Source organism: Marmota flaviventris, chromosome 9 (genome assembly GCF_047511675.1).
Source record: "Marmota flaviventris isolate mMarFla1 chromosome 9, mMarFla1.hap1, whole genome shotgun sequence".
NCBI lineage: Eukaryota > Metazoa > Chordata > Mammalia > Rodentia > Sciuridae > Marmota > Marmota flaviventris.
The window spans coordinates 20458338-20473525 of record NC_092506.1 but is presented as its reverse complement, the minus strand read 5'-3'; the positions used below and the strand labels follow the sequence as shown (position 1 = coordinate 20473525).

The following is a 15188-nucleotide window of genomic DNA, read 5'->3' as shown; positions in this document are numbered from 1 at the left end:
GCAAGGCTCCACAGGCAGAATGACACAAAATAAATCAGGTAGAGACTGAATGTGAATAGACGGGAAGGTGTTTGCCAGATGAGGAATGAGGGAAAGGTAGACCCTGAGAGAGTTTATCTTAGAAATAGTGGAAGTCCCAAATACTGGGCTCCAACAATATAGCCAATACCCCTTTTTATGTGGGAAAGTGGGGGGCTTTAAAAAGTGAAGAACAGATTGTGCAAAGCTCGTCCAACACAAGAGGAATACTTTCAGGGAAACACCAGAGAAATCCATCCGCATCAATTTTAACAGCCAGAAACTGCCTTAAAGTCAGCAGGATAGAAGCTGGCTGGGTTATTAATGGCTTTCCCAGTTGTTGAACTCTGTACATCTCTGATTAATCTCAGAGGGGTATTTGGGAAAGAGAGGAGAAAAAAACTAAAATCTTTTTGTAAATGATTTTACAAGGAAAAAACACGCTTCAAACAATCAAGTTTCCAAGACAAGTGATGAATAAAAGAAGAAGCACCTTCAGAACAAGGGAGAAACACAACAGCATCTCTTTGCTAAATGACCAGGATTAATTGCCTCAGAGAGAGGCTGTTAATTTAAAGGAATGAAAAATACACCTACAGACTACTGTCTGAGTCCTGACCAGACAGTCAAGTTGTCATTGCTCCTCGGTGACAAATAGCTCTGACTTGAGCTTTTATAAATGAATCTCTTCCGCCAAGAAGCTCAAAAGGCCATTCTCTTCTTGACAGCACACAGTTGATGTTGCTGAAAAGTAGAGCATTTGAAGAGCATTTGTTTTCCCTCTGCTTCTCTGTTTCTACTCAATATCTAGGCAGTATTCCTGCACCTAGAGGGCACACAATGATCTCAGTGATCTCGGTCAAGTCCCTTCCTTATGTGGTGCTGTAAGAAAGTGAGGCCCCGGCCCAAGTCTGTCCAAGGACTGTACACTTAAGCAAGAGCTTTGATTTCTGGGAGAAAGGCAGATTCCCAGTGGAAATTATTCACAGAGGATACTTAACAACAGACCTGGAACTGTGGAGTCTTCATTTTCCTCCAAGGAATAGTAATATAAGAGATAATTATCACTTACAAATTCCTCTCCTCCCTTATTCTTTCTACCTTTTAATTTCATCGCCTACGTTATGCTAATTCATATTCATATTATGCATTTTATGATAAAAAACATATAAATCTAAGTGGTTATGTATTCTTCCCCACACCTCCTGGCTGTTTAATTCTTTCTTTCTGTATTTTCCCATTTTAAGCCTGGGAACAACCCAGACGTATTCCACTTTCTTCTGCTCCTCTTTTTCTATTTGTTTCCCACAAACAAATATTTATATATATTTTATTTGTTCAGAAAGAGTACTAATTTAAAGCTGTTAAGTAATATTATACATTTCTAATCAATAGGTAAAAATCCTATAATAACATTCAATTAGGTACTTTTTTTGGGGGGGGGTACTAGAGATTAAACCTAGGGGCTCTTTGTCATTGAGCTATCCTTAGTCCTTTTTATTTTTTATTTTGAGGATAGCCTCAATTTATGATCCTCCTGCCTCAGCCTTCCAAACCTTGCCAGGATTGATAGGAGTGCACCACTGCACTGGCCTGGGTACATATTTTATAGACACTGAGGCATGAAAAGGATTAATAGCCTATTTCCTAATCCTTAGAATATCTCACTTTCCTGAGTCTTTTCATTTTTATCCATCTTTCTGAGTATAAGGGAAAATAGTAGTTAACACCAACAAAGATCCAAGAATCTTTGGACCGACAGAAACCTAGACGATATTTCATCTCATTTAACAGATTTAACAGACCAGACAATGAGGCCTGTGTGGGAAAGAGACTTGCTCAAAATCCAGTGAGAAGATACAGGCTCAGCCAAGACTAGAACCCAGACAATAAGGCCAGCAGATCTTACATCCAATCTGCTGCTCTGGGAGTCAGTGAATTTACAAACTTAGTTCAAAAATGGCTCCAGTAAGAGTGAAAAAGGATTTGGGTAGAATTTCATTTGGAGAAGTAGGAAGTGAGATGGCTGAGCTCTCAGAACATCCACAAACAGGCTCCACTCAGAGAAAACACAAGGACTCTTGGACCCAATACTTAAAATTCAACCCTCAAATGTCCTATGGCACTTGCTCTCTTTCTGGCTTTCCTGCATCACTACACTTGCCTCAATAGGCCATCTAAACCAGCGCTATCAGAGTCAGTGCCTAAATTACAATGGCCTCCCCTACCCTACTCCATGCAGTAAACAGAAAGACCAAACCTCCCACCCAGGCATTTCGTGCCCTCTGATCTCTCTCCTACCACCAATATTCCCAGTTCTAGTCACAGATTTATTTAGGGTCCCTGAATAAATCCTATAAAACTCCAGTCTCTGGGCTTTTTCTTGAGTTGCTCCCTTTATCTAGAAACTCTTTGCCTACAACTATTCTCCTCATGCCTCCATCTTCCAAAGTCCTATAGTCTTCAATGTCCAGTTCAAATCCATGAAGACTTCTCACATTTCTCCAAATTCTCTCCTCCTCATACAAAGATATCCAGTGTTTCAGTGGTAATTTATTACAGTCTATCTTTTCAGATATTTATGACCATGTTATTTCACAATTTAAACACTTCAATAACTCCCTGTATCCTACAGGATAAAGTTCACCTTCTTTGCAAGTTACATCAGACTTGTTAAGATCTTTGCCATGTCAACTCTCAGGGCTCGCCTCCTGGGAAGATCTTAGCCTTTACTCTAGCCATACCATCAAAAAATTTCCAAAACACTCACTCCATTCTGTTACACTATACATCTAGTTGCCCTTCTCCTAAGTACAGGTACAGAAAGGGTCTATTTTAAGACTTACACCTTTCTATTTAATAAGCCTTTTTACAAAAATTAATCAACCATTGTAAAACTTAAGTGAAATTATTTAAAATCTCTAGTAAATAGGAAAAGATTTTTCTTTTAATCTCATCTCACATTAAGAATTAATTCGCTGGGGTTGTGGCTCAGTGGTAGAGTGCTTGCCTTGTACGTGCTAGCCCTGGGTTAGATCCTCAGAACCACATAAAAATAAATATATTACATAAATATTTTTTTTTAAATCTTTTTTTTTCAGGGTTTTTTTAATATTTATTTTTTAGTTTTCGGCAGACACAACATCTTTGTTTGTATGTGGTGCTGAGGATCGAACCCGGGCCACACGCATGCCAGGCGAGCGCGCTACCGCTTGAGCCATATCCCCAGCCCTTACATAAATATTTTTTAAAAAATTAATTCTGGGGCTGAGGATACAGTTCAGCTGGTAGAGTGCTTGCCTCATATGCACAAGGCCCTGGGTTCAATCCCCAGCACCACACACACACAAACAAAAATTAATTCTGGGCAGGAGTTGTGGCTCAATGGTAGACAGCTTGACTAGCATGTGTGAGGCACTGGGTTTGATCCTCAGCACCACATTAAAAATAAATAAATAAAATAAAGGTATTGTATCCATCTATAACTAAAAATATTTAAAAAAAAAAAAAGAATAATTTGAGTACAACCACAAGACTGGGTTCCTAATTAGATAAGATGTACTCCATGTTTGAATAAATATGTCAAAATATACTCTACTGTTATGTATAACTAAAAAGAATTTTTTATGAAGTATTCTGAAGCTGGGTGTGGTGGCACACATCTATAATCCCAGCTACTCGGGAGGTTGAGGCTGGAGAATCACAGGCCAGCCTAGGCAACTCAGCAAGACCCTGTCTCAAAATAAAAATTGAAAAGAACTGGGGGTGAAGCTCAGTGGTGGAGCATGTTGAGAAGCCCTGGGTTGCATCTCAGCACAGTTACAACAACAACAAAAACAAAGTATTAAAACCACCACTCAACAAATGTAAATAATTGGTAGATCTCTGGCTGATTGTAGTTCCAGTCTACAAAGAGCAAGTAGTTCAAGTCTACAAAGAGAATAATAATTTTACAGTGTTGAGTTTCTCTTAAACTTCTAATTTCAGAGTCTATAGTTTACAAGTCAAAGGAAGAGACAAAAACAACACTATTTCAAAATGAAATAAATGAAATCCCTCTGAAGATCAGATGCCAAAAGTTACCCTTCCATTTCATGGCTATAAGTTATGTATTTATTAAAGACTAGTCACTGACTCCTACAGAAGTCCTGGAAATCCCAGGCTCAGAACAGAGGGTATGAGAAAGTACTAAGAAGGACATGTGGGTTCGCTCTGCTGAATTTCTAGCCAGAAGAACATGAAGTAAATATATGAATCTCACAAAGCCATCAGGATTATCGCCTGATTATAAGAGGAGTGTTATCTGGTTTCTAACATATTTTCTTTGCCATGGCTGAACTAAATTTCAGTTATACCAAAAGGAAGATGAAAAATATTAATAAATTAAAAGAAGCAACTTCCCCTATGCCACATACAATCAGATATCAAAGCTGACAGTCTTGGGGCTGGGGATGTGGCTCAAGCGGTAGCGCGCTCGCCTGGCATGCATGCGGCCCGGGTTCGATCCTCAGCACCACATACAAACAAAGATGTTGTGTCCGCCGAGAACTAAAAAATAAATATTAAAAATTCTCTCTTTCTCAAAAAAAAAAAAAAAAAAAAGCTGACAGTCTTCAGAGCTCCCCTCAGTGACATCATGTACCAAGCAGACCTGTTAAGGACTTCCTTGCAAGAACATGTCTAGCGAGGGTCAGCTAGGCAATGTGGCACAAACCTGTAGTGCAAGCTATCAGGAGGCTGAGGTGGGTAGATCACTTGAGCCATGAGTTCCAGACAAGATCATGCACATTCACGTTGGTGTGACTGTTGACAAGCCAATGAATTTCAGAACAGCCTTAGCAACAGTGCGAGACCCCACCTCAAAAACAAAAAGAACGAGAAAGAAGCTCCCAATATAGGAGGTTCCTCTGTACATTCGTATTACTGCCAGAACATATTATGCCAAATGAAGAGACCAGAATTCATCTCTGGCACCCAGAGAAACTGCATACTCAACACTATACATCATTGTGTATTTGATGAATATATGGATTTCTAGGTAAAGCAGACCCACATGAAACGAGATAAATTTATAAACTGAAGAAAATAAATTAAATTAACCTAAAGAGACTTCATCTTAGAGCCAAAAGACTAGGATTCTCATGAGATGTTTTTCCTAGGCCAAAGTCCAAAGTATATTCCAGTGTCACAACTGGGAATGAAGGGTTTGTTCTCTTCTGTGCTAGCCACAATTTTAAAGAAGCTGGATATAGGTTGGGGATGTGGCTCAAGCGGTAGCGCCCTCGCCTGGCATGTGTGCGGCCTGGGTTCGATCCTCAGCACCACATACAAAGATGTTGTGTCCGCCAAAAACTAAAAAATAAATATTAAAATATAAAAAAAAGAAGCTGGATATAATTACCCAGTGCCTGGTATGTATGGTGAAAATAACTGTGGTTGATCTTATCTGAAGCATCTCTAGTACTGGCTATCATTAGCAAGGACTTTGCTTAGGGTACCCTTTGCCTTAGAAGGTAAGATAGCTCTAGAAAGAGGTAGGAAGGGCAAGGATATGAGCTGGGATGATTCTGGGACTATAATTAGATTCAGAATTACAGATAAAAAAGAAAGGTACAATGCTAACTGGAACAATAGTTATAAAGGCACACATACCACCTCTTTTGCAGGCTTACCAACTACTTGGAACACAGCACTTAACCTGGGATTTATAAGAGTTATCTACCCTATTCTCTTTCCAAAGGATAATGAAAATTAAAACAGAAGTTTTCCTTATGTTTATGTGCCATTGACATTTTAGTAGTGGTCTGGGTTTGTGGTCTAGGTCTAGGCAGACAACATCACAAACAGGCAAACAATAATATCACAGGCAGCCACACCTTTCGTCTCTTATGAATATCTTTATGTAAAGACAACTGCTGAGGGCTTCAGGAGAGACTTGCTGACAGCAGGTTTCTGAATGCTGTTTGTGCATTCTGATAAACACAGGATCCTGCCATCTCAATCTTCACCACAGACAGAGATGAATGGCAGAAGACACCTGCCTGGGAAGATGGTCATTAACCCAAACCATAAGAGAATAGAAATTTTAACCTAATGCTGACCAATCTCCAAGGCTATTTTCCCTACAGATAAATCTTAATGGCCTTATTCTATAGCAAGCTTATGAATAAGCTCAAATATGATAGCATATAATTTTTAAAAGATTTTAGATCTGCAGGACAATCAAAGTATAGGATATTAAATATGCTTGTTTCTGTTCTTTCTCATCTGAAACATCTGATTTGGTCAAGTCTCAGTATCCTCATTTAGAAAAGTACAATAGAGTAAATAACTAGCTCATTTGGTTACTGTAAGGATTGAACAGGTGTGTATGTGTGTGATGTTTTGTTTGTTTTTTGATTTGGTGGTTGTGGGTGATTTAACCCAGGGATACATACCCACCCCATTTTATTTTTAATCTGAAACAGGATCTTAATAAGTTGCCAAATATTTGCCTTGAATTTGTGATCCTTCTGCCTCTGCCTCCTAAGTAGTTGAGATTATAGGCACAAGCTACCTTGCCCAGCTAAACAAGGTTTTCAACTCTGTATCTTGATATAGATATATAATTATATTAAATGGATACATTAGTATATATGATACAACTATTTTATAAGTTATCAATTAGTATACATATAAAACAATATTATAGCTGACACTTTTCATACAGTAGATGATGGAAGGGAACCAAAGATAGGATCTGAGTAATGGCTCCCTTGGTTTTCTGAGAACTCACTGCACTTTGATGGGAAGAGCTCAACAATGCCAAAACAATCTATGACTTAGCAAATGAAAGAAGAATAGAGGAGTCAATCATGGGCATAATATGACATGCAGGTGAGGAACCCAACAAAAGAATAGTGACTCTTAATGGTGTCCCATGTGTTAGGAGGATTCAAAACTATATGTATCTTTTTTTTTTTTTTTAATTTATTTTTTAGTTTTTGGTGGACACAACATCTTTGTTTGTATGTGGTGCTGAGGATCGAACCCGGGCCGCACGCATGCCAGGCGAGCGCGCTACCGCTTGAGCCACATTCCCAGCCCCGAAACTGTATGTATCTTACCTGCTTCTCTGTACCTGAAAGAACTATGAATTGTGACTGTATAATCCTCTAAACCAGTTACCAAAGCTAAGGAAGATAACTAGGGTATAAAAATTAAAATAGGCTAGTACATTCCTTAATTTCTCACTCTCTCCCTCCTCAGCACTAGAAATTAAGAGAAGAGAAGCAAGTTTTCAATAGGGAAGGAGATAGAAAAAGAATGGTCAGACAGTACAACAGTATCAACCAGCCAGCAATACCTTTTACTAGAAGACCTGGACTACTAATGTTGAGGTGACTAATCCACAGCTGCTATTAAAAACAAGATTAAAGTGTGCATCAGCCCCCAGAAGAAAGGCAAACAGACAGGGGAGGGACTTTCAGGGGGGCATCAGAGAAATTAGCCCATTGTTATAAACCAGAGAACGATACAAGATCTCTAGGGAAAAAACAATGGTGAGCCAGTGCATGAAAGGTGAAGAGAATGTGAAATCAGGTCGTGCTGAAGCCAGGGGGGAGGTGAGAGCACAGGTGGGCTGGGGGAGCTCAGGAAGGAGGCAGTCTGACACAGTAAAATCGAGGGGGAAGGAAAGGGAGAGGGAGGAGGTGGTAGCAGAAGAAAGGGAAGGTAAGATGAGAACAGAACATTTTAAACTAACCCAGAACTCCATTGTGAAGGACAAGTCACGAGGCAGGATACAGCTCAAAGGTATGAGCCCCACATTTCAACACTGCTAAGAGATAACATAGCTTTCCAAGCATGCACGGAAAGGGGGCTAGAGGATCCACAGCACTGACTCCCAGGATCCACAGGATTATCAGCAGAAAGACATTTTCAGCAGCACTAAGTGCCAGTAGCCTAGCATAAATGGTTTTGGGGGATTTGTTTGTTTGTTTTGATTTGGTGTAGTTTCCATTGTTGTTTGCTGTGTTGAGGATCACCAGGGCCTCATATGTGCTAAGCAGGCATTATACCCCACCCCCTTGGCATGTATGTTTAAACAGCTTTTCTGAATGGACCCTGGTGCTGAAAATATCTATGGAGAACATATGTCACTACAGGTGTCTGCCTGGCTAAGGGAATGGAGTTCTGTTCACTTCACTGCCGGCATATGCATCCAAACTTGCCCCTAAGTGGACAGAGGGAGAAGCATTTCCACTGTTCATGCAAAAGGGAAATACACAAGTTGCCTGGCAAACCCCAGCCATCCTTTCCCAGTCTGGCCTGAGGCCCAATCTCTTCCCACAGGCTCCAGTGAATCAGCAAACTGTCAGAGGTGGGAGTGCTTTGGGGCATCTGAGCCCTCTGTCCTTTACCCCAACCTATTACTCATAAATAATAACTTAAGGGTTGGAAGCAAAATGTTCACCATTGTTGGTCAGACAGTGGCCAACTTGGAAGCACTCACAGCTTGGGAGGAGAAGAAATCAAGCTGAGTATGTACTTACTCAAAATCCTCAAATTCCAAGTCGGTTCCCTCTACTGATGGACCCTGGTTGTCTGAGGAAGAGGAGGTGGAAGAACGGAGACGGTTCTGTTGGTAGCGCATAGAGCGCTGGCGAATACTGTCTCTCCGTGAGAGATACTGGATCATCCTCTGGGCGTAGTATGCAGCAGGAGATAATCTGAGTGAGACAGAGATGGACAAACACAAACTAGCACTAATGTGGGGAATACTGTGAGAGACAGTAAATTCAGCTCTCCCATGGTATCTCCCTGCTGAGGCAAACTCCAGATACATGAAAAATAAAGGGCATTTAACTCACTAGGAGGTTTGTTCTGTACAATGTTTATCAGACTATCGCAGTATTTCTGTTCTGAGATAAGGCCAATAGGCAGTTTAATCAGTCATATTCTAATCAAAGCTGCCCATTCCCAAGAGGATTAATAATGGGCCTTTCTTTTAAACTTCTCAAGGGACCTGTCTTAGCTTCTCAGAGTGCCCTTAAATAGATTCACAGCTTTTCCTTGATCACTACCCATATGCAAAATGTAAGAAATGAAAGATATCTTAGCAATCATCTTCTCTTTCATTTAATAGATGAGAAAATAGGTCAGGAGATGGTAACCCTTAGACGCTTAAAAAAGGCATTTATGGGCATTATTTCACTAGGACTTTGTTCTTCTCCAACAAACACACAGAGCGCCAGATTTGACCTAGCTCCTTAAAATGATCTCTCTGCACCTCTTATCATTTCCTTACACATTAATCATAGATATTTGTAACCTGGAGAAAATATTCAAGACAGGGGCTGGGAGTAATATATACTTGGGAGAACAAAAGAGAAATTTTTCTGTTCTTACAAATCAGCACATTAGAGGCTACTGCAGCATCTCCCACACTACCCACACTAGGGCTATTCCAATAAATAATCAGACTTACATTCTTCAAACCAAGGCTTAAATAATATCTTGATACTCCCTGACAATTTCTAGTGTACCATACAATTCCCCACATTGCATTCCCTCCTTTCCTACATCTTTTACAACACTGTTATATAATTTGAGGCTATGAACTAAGAATATGAGGAACAATAACTAAAATGTTTTATATGATATTATTAAGTGGATTGCTAAGCAATTTCAAGACTTAAAACCTGAGGCACACACTATGACTCAATAATGCCACTAGAAATATTATCCTACAGAAAAACATAAGATACACACCAGGAAATTCATTTGAAACATTGTCATCCTTAGTAAAAAGAAAAGAAAAAAAAAAACAGGAAATAATCCAAATACCCAACAACAAAATAAATAAATTATATCCACAAAAAGAAATACTATGGAGCTATAAATAAGCATGTTATATGCTCACAAGGAAAGATATGTAAAATAAAATTTTAAGTAGGGAAGAAGTCTGAAGAATGATATGTATTTACTAATATGTATACAAAAATATATATTTTTCCAATTAGGAAAAAAACTAAAAAGAAACATGAGGATTCTTGGGGACTTTTACATTTCATATACTTATATAATGTTTCAATATAAAAGGAAAACAAAGTGTCTGTTTTTCCATTTTTTGTTTCTTTAAATGGGAATGATAGGAAATAAAAAGTTGTTTCCAAATGATACAAAAAAACTTTGTTACCAGGTACAGTAGTTTGTACCTATAATCCCAGCTACTCAGGAGGCTGAGGCAGGAACATTGTAAATTAGAGGCCAGCCTAGGCAATTTAGAGTGAGATTCCCCCATATCAAAAACAAAACAAAACAGGCTGGGTGCAGTGCTACACCCCTGTAATCCCAGCAGCTCGGGAGGCTGAGATAAGAGAATCCCAAGTTCAAAGCCAGCCTCAACAATTTAGTGAGATCCTATCTCTAAATAAAATACAAAAAAAGGGGACTGGGGATGTGGCTCAGTGGTTAAGCGCCCCTGGGTTCAATCCCAGGTACAATAAAAAAAAATTGCAAACATCCTACAGCCTGACTTTTTAGTACTCTTGAGACTTTGTCCTCAATAAGTCTACCAGCCCAGGCCAAAGGAGATCCTGCAGTCAGCTGCTATAGGAACTGAAGCTGTCTCTGAAATGCCTGTCATCAGAGGTAGTGCCCTTCTGGCCAACCATCAAATGGAATTCCCAAGGAGGTGGCTCACAATTTCTGGAACTGAAAAATGTATGATACAGAATAACAGGCTACACTAAGCAACACTGAATACAATTTATGTTTGAATAATAAGTAGGCATGAGATGCACAAATGCTTTGGCCAAGATAACCAGAGCACAAGAATTATTCCCTAAAAGCCTCAATTGATGGAATTTATCATCCATTTGGGTCCCTCATCCCATCCATTTCACAAGGATGAATCACAGAACATGAAAATTTCAACAGACAGAAGTCAATTCTCTTGAGTTGTTCTTATATTTACCAAATAATTGGTGATGATGGTAAAAAGAATACTGATAGTGATAATAATAAATAAGGACTGCTCTATTATGTGGGGACACAATCATTCAGCACTAGGTAATCCTAGTTGTTTAATTCCACTCTAGGACAGAAGTTCCCTAAAACTATGAGTTATATATCAATGGTAAGAAAGGAAAGGAAGGAAAACTGATTCCTGACATCCTGACCTTTGTTCTTTTATTATACAAAGGGAAGTTGAGTTTCATGCTAAGGAGATATCTCACAAAGGCTTTGACCTATACACAGAATATAGGGTGTAGCCTAAGAAGAAAAAGAAATTAAACAACAGGTGATGAGGTAATGACAAGCATCCTCTTATGGAAGAGCTGGAAAACCATCAAACAACCCTAAAGTGCTCCAAGTGAAATTTTAAGAGTTTAAATAAATCCTCAAGTTTTCTTCCAGGAAAAAACAATTTTCCCTCAAAAAAAAAAAATCTATTTTGTGTTCAAAAAGAAAAAGTAAAAATACAACACCACAAAGTATGATACTGTTGGTAATTCAGAAATCAGAGTAGAAATAAATAACAGATCACACGAAAGGAGGACAAATAAGTCTTGAAGAACTACAGTCAAATTCTGCCAGGCTAAAATTTCTAGGGATAAGACTTCCACTGCTGTCCTCAAAGAAACTGTTGTACAGCAAGAAGGTGTCCACCTCTGTTTCAAAGTATTTGATTCACAAAAAAATAAATAAATAAATAAAATTTCCTTCCTTTGTCAAGAGCTTATAACTATAACTTGCAAACATAATTAGAGGCTAACATAAACTTCCTGGCTTCAGTCATCTTCTAAGTCTAATCTATTTTTTGTTGTTTTCCAGTACTGGGGATGGAACCCAGAAGTGCTCTACTACAGAGCTACAACCCTGATCCTTTTTTTAATTTATTAATTTTGAGACATGCTCTTGCTAAGTTACTGAGACTGGCCTAAACTTGTGACCCTCTCTTCCCTCAACCTTCCAAATAGCTGGGATTAAATGTGTGCACCACCATGCCCAGCTCTGCCTACCTGTTTTAAAAGTCATCCATTCCTATGTTCCTCCTTAAGATTTGCCATTTCTGGGGTGTGGAAACAAAAGTAAGAGGATAACAGAGAACCCTTTCACTGGTATCTCAAAAAGAATGTGCAGTTGTCACGACATAACTGCCCCAATGACAAAATCATTTAGTATCCCTGAAATCAACTTGGTCTAACAATGCTTCCAAGTGGACTTAAAAGTCTTAATTTTGAGCAAAACTAATTTACCTTTATTTGACCTATATTGCTAATTTGCCAACCCCACCATTATAAACATTATAAGTTATGCTTTTCTTTTGGCAAAGCCTCACAATGTACTCTGCTCCAATAATGTGCAGTTACCCCTTTTTAGATGATTAAAAGAATCAGTACATTCTGCTATGAGCACCCCAAGGCACTGCTCTCTACAAATAAACATTATAAAAGAGTTCAATGTTTCATTCTTGGTTCACAAAAATGGGCCCTGAGCTAATCTAAATTTTTCTTCTCCTTAAGAATTTTTCAAACATTTTCTAAAAAATATAAACCAAGCACTTGTTTCATTCATTTAATCTCTTCCTTTATCTCTTCTTCAGTTAGTCTCCAAATATTCAGTAACTAAAGAAACTTGGCTTCTGCTCTTTGATATTCTAATTATAGCAAATAGGGTTTTTGTTTAACTGGTAAGTATTTTCCCTATTATTGTAATAAACTCCTCTTTCTCTTTTGGTTGTCCATCTGACATGCAACAGCTTCGTGGGCCAGCAGGAAAGAATATCCTCTGATGGCCTGTGGCCTTCACAGGTCTCTTTTCTAGTGCCCCAATGACAGAAGTGAGCCACAAAGGACAAGAGCTCAGTCTCCAGAGGTGCTATTCACTTACCTGCAACACTTCCCAATTACCTGAACCACCTGTCTCAAAAACTTTAACTGAAGAATAAAAGAGCACCAGGACCAGAGAGGCACAAGGACAGGGCTTCCAACAGCTTGGCAACCCCAAGGGCCGCCCCTCCCCCCCACCTAGTGCCATTTCTCACTTTGGCCTTACCTCGCTGGGTCTGGGTAAATTGGGTGCTCTCTGGATCCTGCTCCATCATAACGGGATAATGAAATGAGGGAAGACTCCAGCAGCCTCCTAGCAGAGATTAAAAAAATGGCAATAATCCCTGTCAATTACCAACTCAGAGGTCATTCATTAGGGAAAATGGGGGAGAGATATATAACTTCCCCCATTGTTGCCTGCTAACACCTGTTATCTGGGAGCACACACTACCAACAAGCTAAGTATGTAGAAACATAAATAAAAAAAGAGCTATAGCGCTCCCACACTGGATGCAGCCACTGTATTATGCTGAATATTGTTCTTCAGTGAGTAATGAACAAGTACCTCAGAAACATGATCATATTTCTATTTGCAGTACCACCAATAGACAAACAGAAGGCTGGGATCAACACAAGAGGGAAAAATTAGGTGCACTTGGAGATTACTACATAGTGCCAACATTTTTCTTGGCGTTCAGTTCCTTTGTACCATTATAATCCACATTCCCTTATCTTCTTCTCATTCTGCTCTGCCCATATTCTTTTTGTGAGTAAGAGTATTCGTAGGATTCCCTTAACAACTAACAAAGACCTTATATGATCTAGCCTAACCAAAAGTACAACTGACCATGTGTGATACACACTTTATGGAGCACTTTTTGAGTACCAAGTGGTATACTAAGAACTTCACATGTATTTAGTTAGAGACCCAGAGACAGATATTACTAAAGACATGAGAACACTGGGCCTAGAAGTTAAAGTATGTCGCCCTGTGGCACACAGCTGTTAAGAGACAGTATCAGAACTCCAGTGAAGGCCTATATTAAATCCAAAATACTTCAAGTCTCTATGCTGTACTGCAGGACCTTCCAGGGCCCACCCGGGAAACAAGTACGTAAGGGACACAAGTGCCTATTGTATGCATTCCTCATGAGCAAGGGATACTGGTAAACAGGAAGGTACGTATCCCATCACTCAACACCAGCAAACAAGTTACAACGTGCGCTCAGTATTGCTGGCTCTTCCCATTCTTTGAGTAAAGCCAAAACTTTGGACTTTTACATGAAATCTTCTGATTATTAAGAACATATACTTTTTATTTCTCTTCATACAATAAGAGCCAGTTAATATGGCCCAGGGGCTCCTTGGTCTACCATAGCTGCCACACTACTTCTTAATTCATATAAGCCTTGGCATCCAGTAAAGCTCCTGACATAGAAGACATTCTTAAGAAAAGTGGTCTCAGAGCTGAGCTCAGTGGTGCAATTGTCGGGCGCCTTGAACAGGAGCAGAGCACACCCCCTTAGCCTTGAGTAATGAGGGTGTGGAACTGGCACATGCAATGCGAAGTAAGTAGGCCTTAACTTCCCTCAGCAAGGAACTGCAGCTCTGGGATTGGGCGTCACCCAACAGGACTGGGCTACACCTCCCTGTTTGTTGTAACACATTCTCTTGCTTTGTTTGGATGGAATATTCTATCGAATGTCTTCCCCTAATAAATAGTAGGGTTTGGAGTGTGCTCGCTCTCTTGCCTCTTGTCTCCCTTGCCCTCCAGTGTGGGAGTTGACACCTGAGGTCTTAGAGCTGTCCCTGGCCCTGGAAAAAGGTATTTCTGTGTTTGGGTGGTCTTTTAGTTGCTGGCCAGTCAGGTGATGACACCCAAAAGACTTGGAAGGCTGACGCAGGAAGATCCCAACTTTAAGGTTGGGAGATACAACTCAGTGGTACAGCACCCCTGGGCTAAATCTCAAGTACCACTACACAAAAAGAAGAAAAAAAAACAAAAAGTAGTCTCAGAAGTAAGTGCATATTGTTCCTCTCCAGCAGCATTTTGCTTGAGACTCCCAGAGTCTACAGTTCCCTGCCAGATTCTTCTTTAAAGCAGATCTGCAGGATAAGGACAGCAGCTACCAATCTTTTCCAATTGATTTAATTCAATTCAGTGTTATTAAAACCAGCTGGCTTTAGGTATAGTCATGTGCAGTCACTTTATTCCAGCAACTGGCCTACTGCAACATTTCCCATAACAGCCCGGGGAAAAGATAAAAGCAAGGCCCCATCAACCTGGCTTACAACCATTTCTGCTCCTGAAAACCACCTGTCAAAGATGTTTTTTATCTAGAAAAGGACTAT

At 39.6% G+C, this 15188-nt stretch overlaps 1 protein-coding gene across 9 annotated transcripts in view; it reads right to left on the bottom strand.

The window, feature by feature from the left end:
- Ambra1 (autophagy and beclin 1 regulator 1) overlaps positions 1-15188 on the bottom strand; it is a 185021-nt gene that overhangs the window by 101967 nt on the left and 67866 nt on the right. For 4 of the 9 annotated variants that reach the window (XM_027936403.2, XM_027936405.2, XM_027936409.2 and 1 more), the window contains 2 exons: positions 13063-13149; positions 8553-8729 (listed from right to left, as the gene is read on the bottom strand). The exons of 2 other annotated variants lie outside the window; for them this stretch is intronic. In XM_027936403.2, coding sequence (XP_027792204.1) covers positions 8553-8729; positions 13063-13149 — 264 coding nt within the window. The remainder of the gene's footprint in view (positions 1-8552; positions 8730-13062; positions 13150-15188) is intronic. 3 more of the 9 variants (XM_027936404.2, XM_027936410.3, XM_027936406.3) reach the window with 2 other exon arrangements.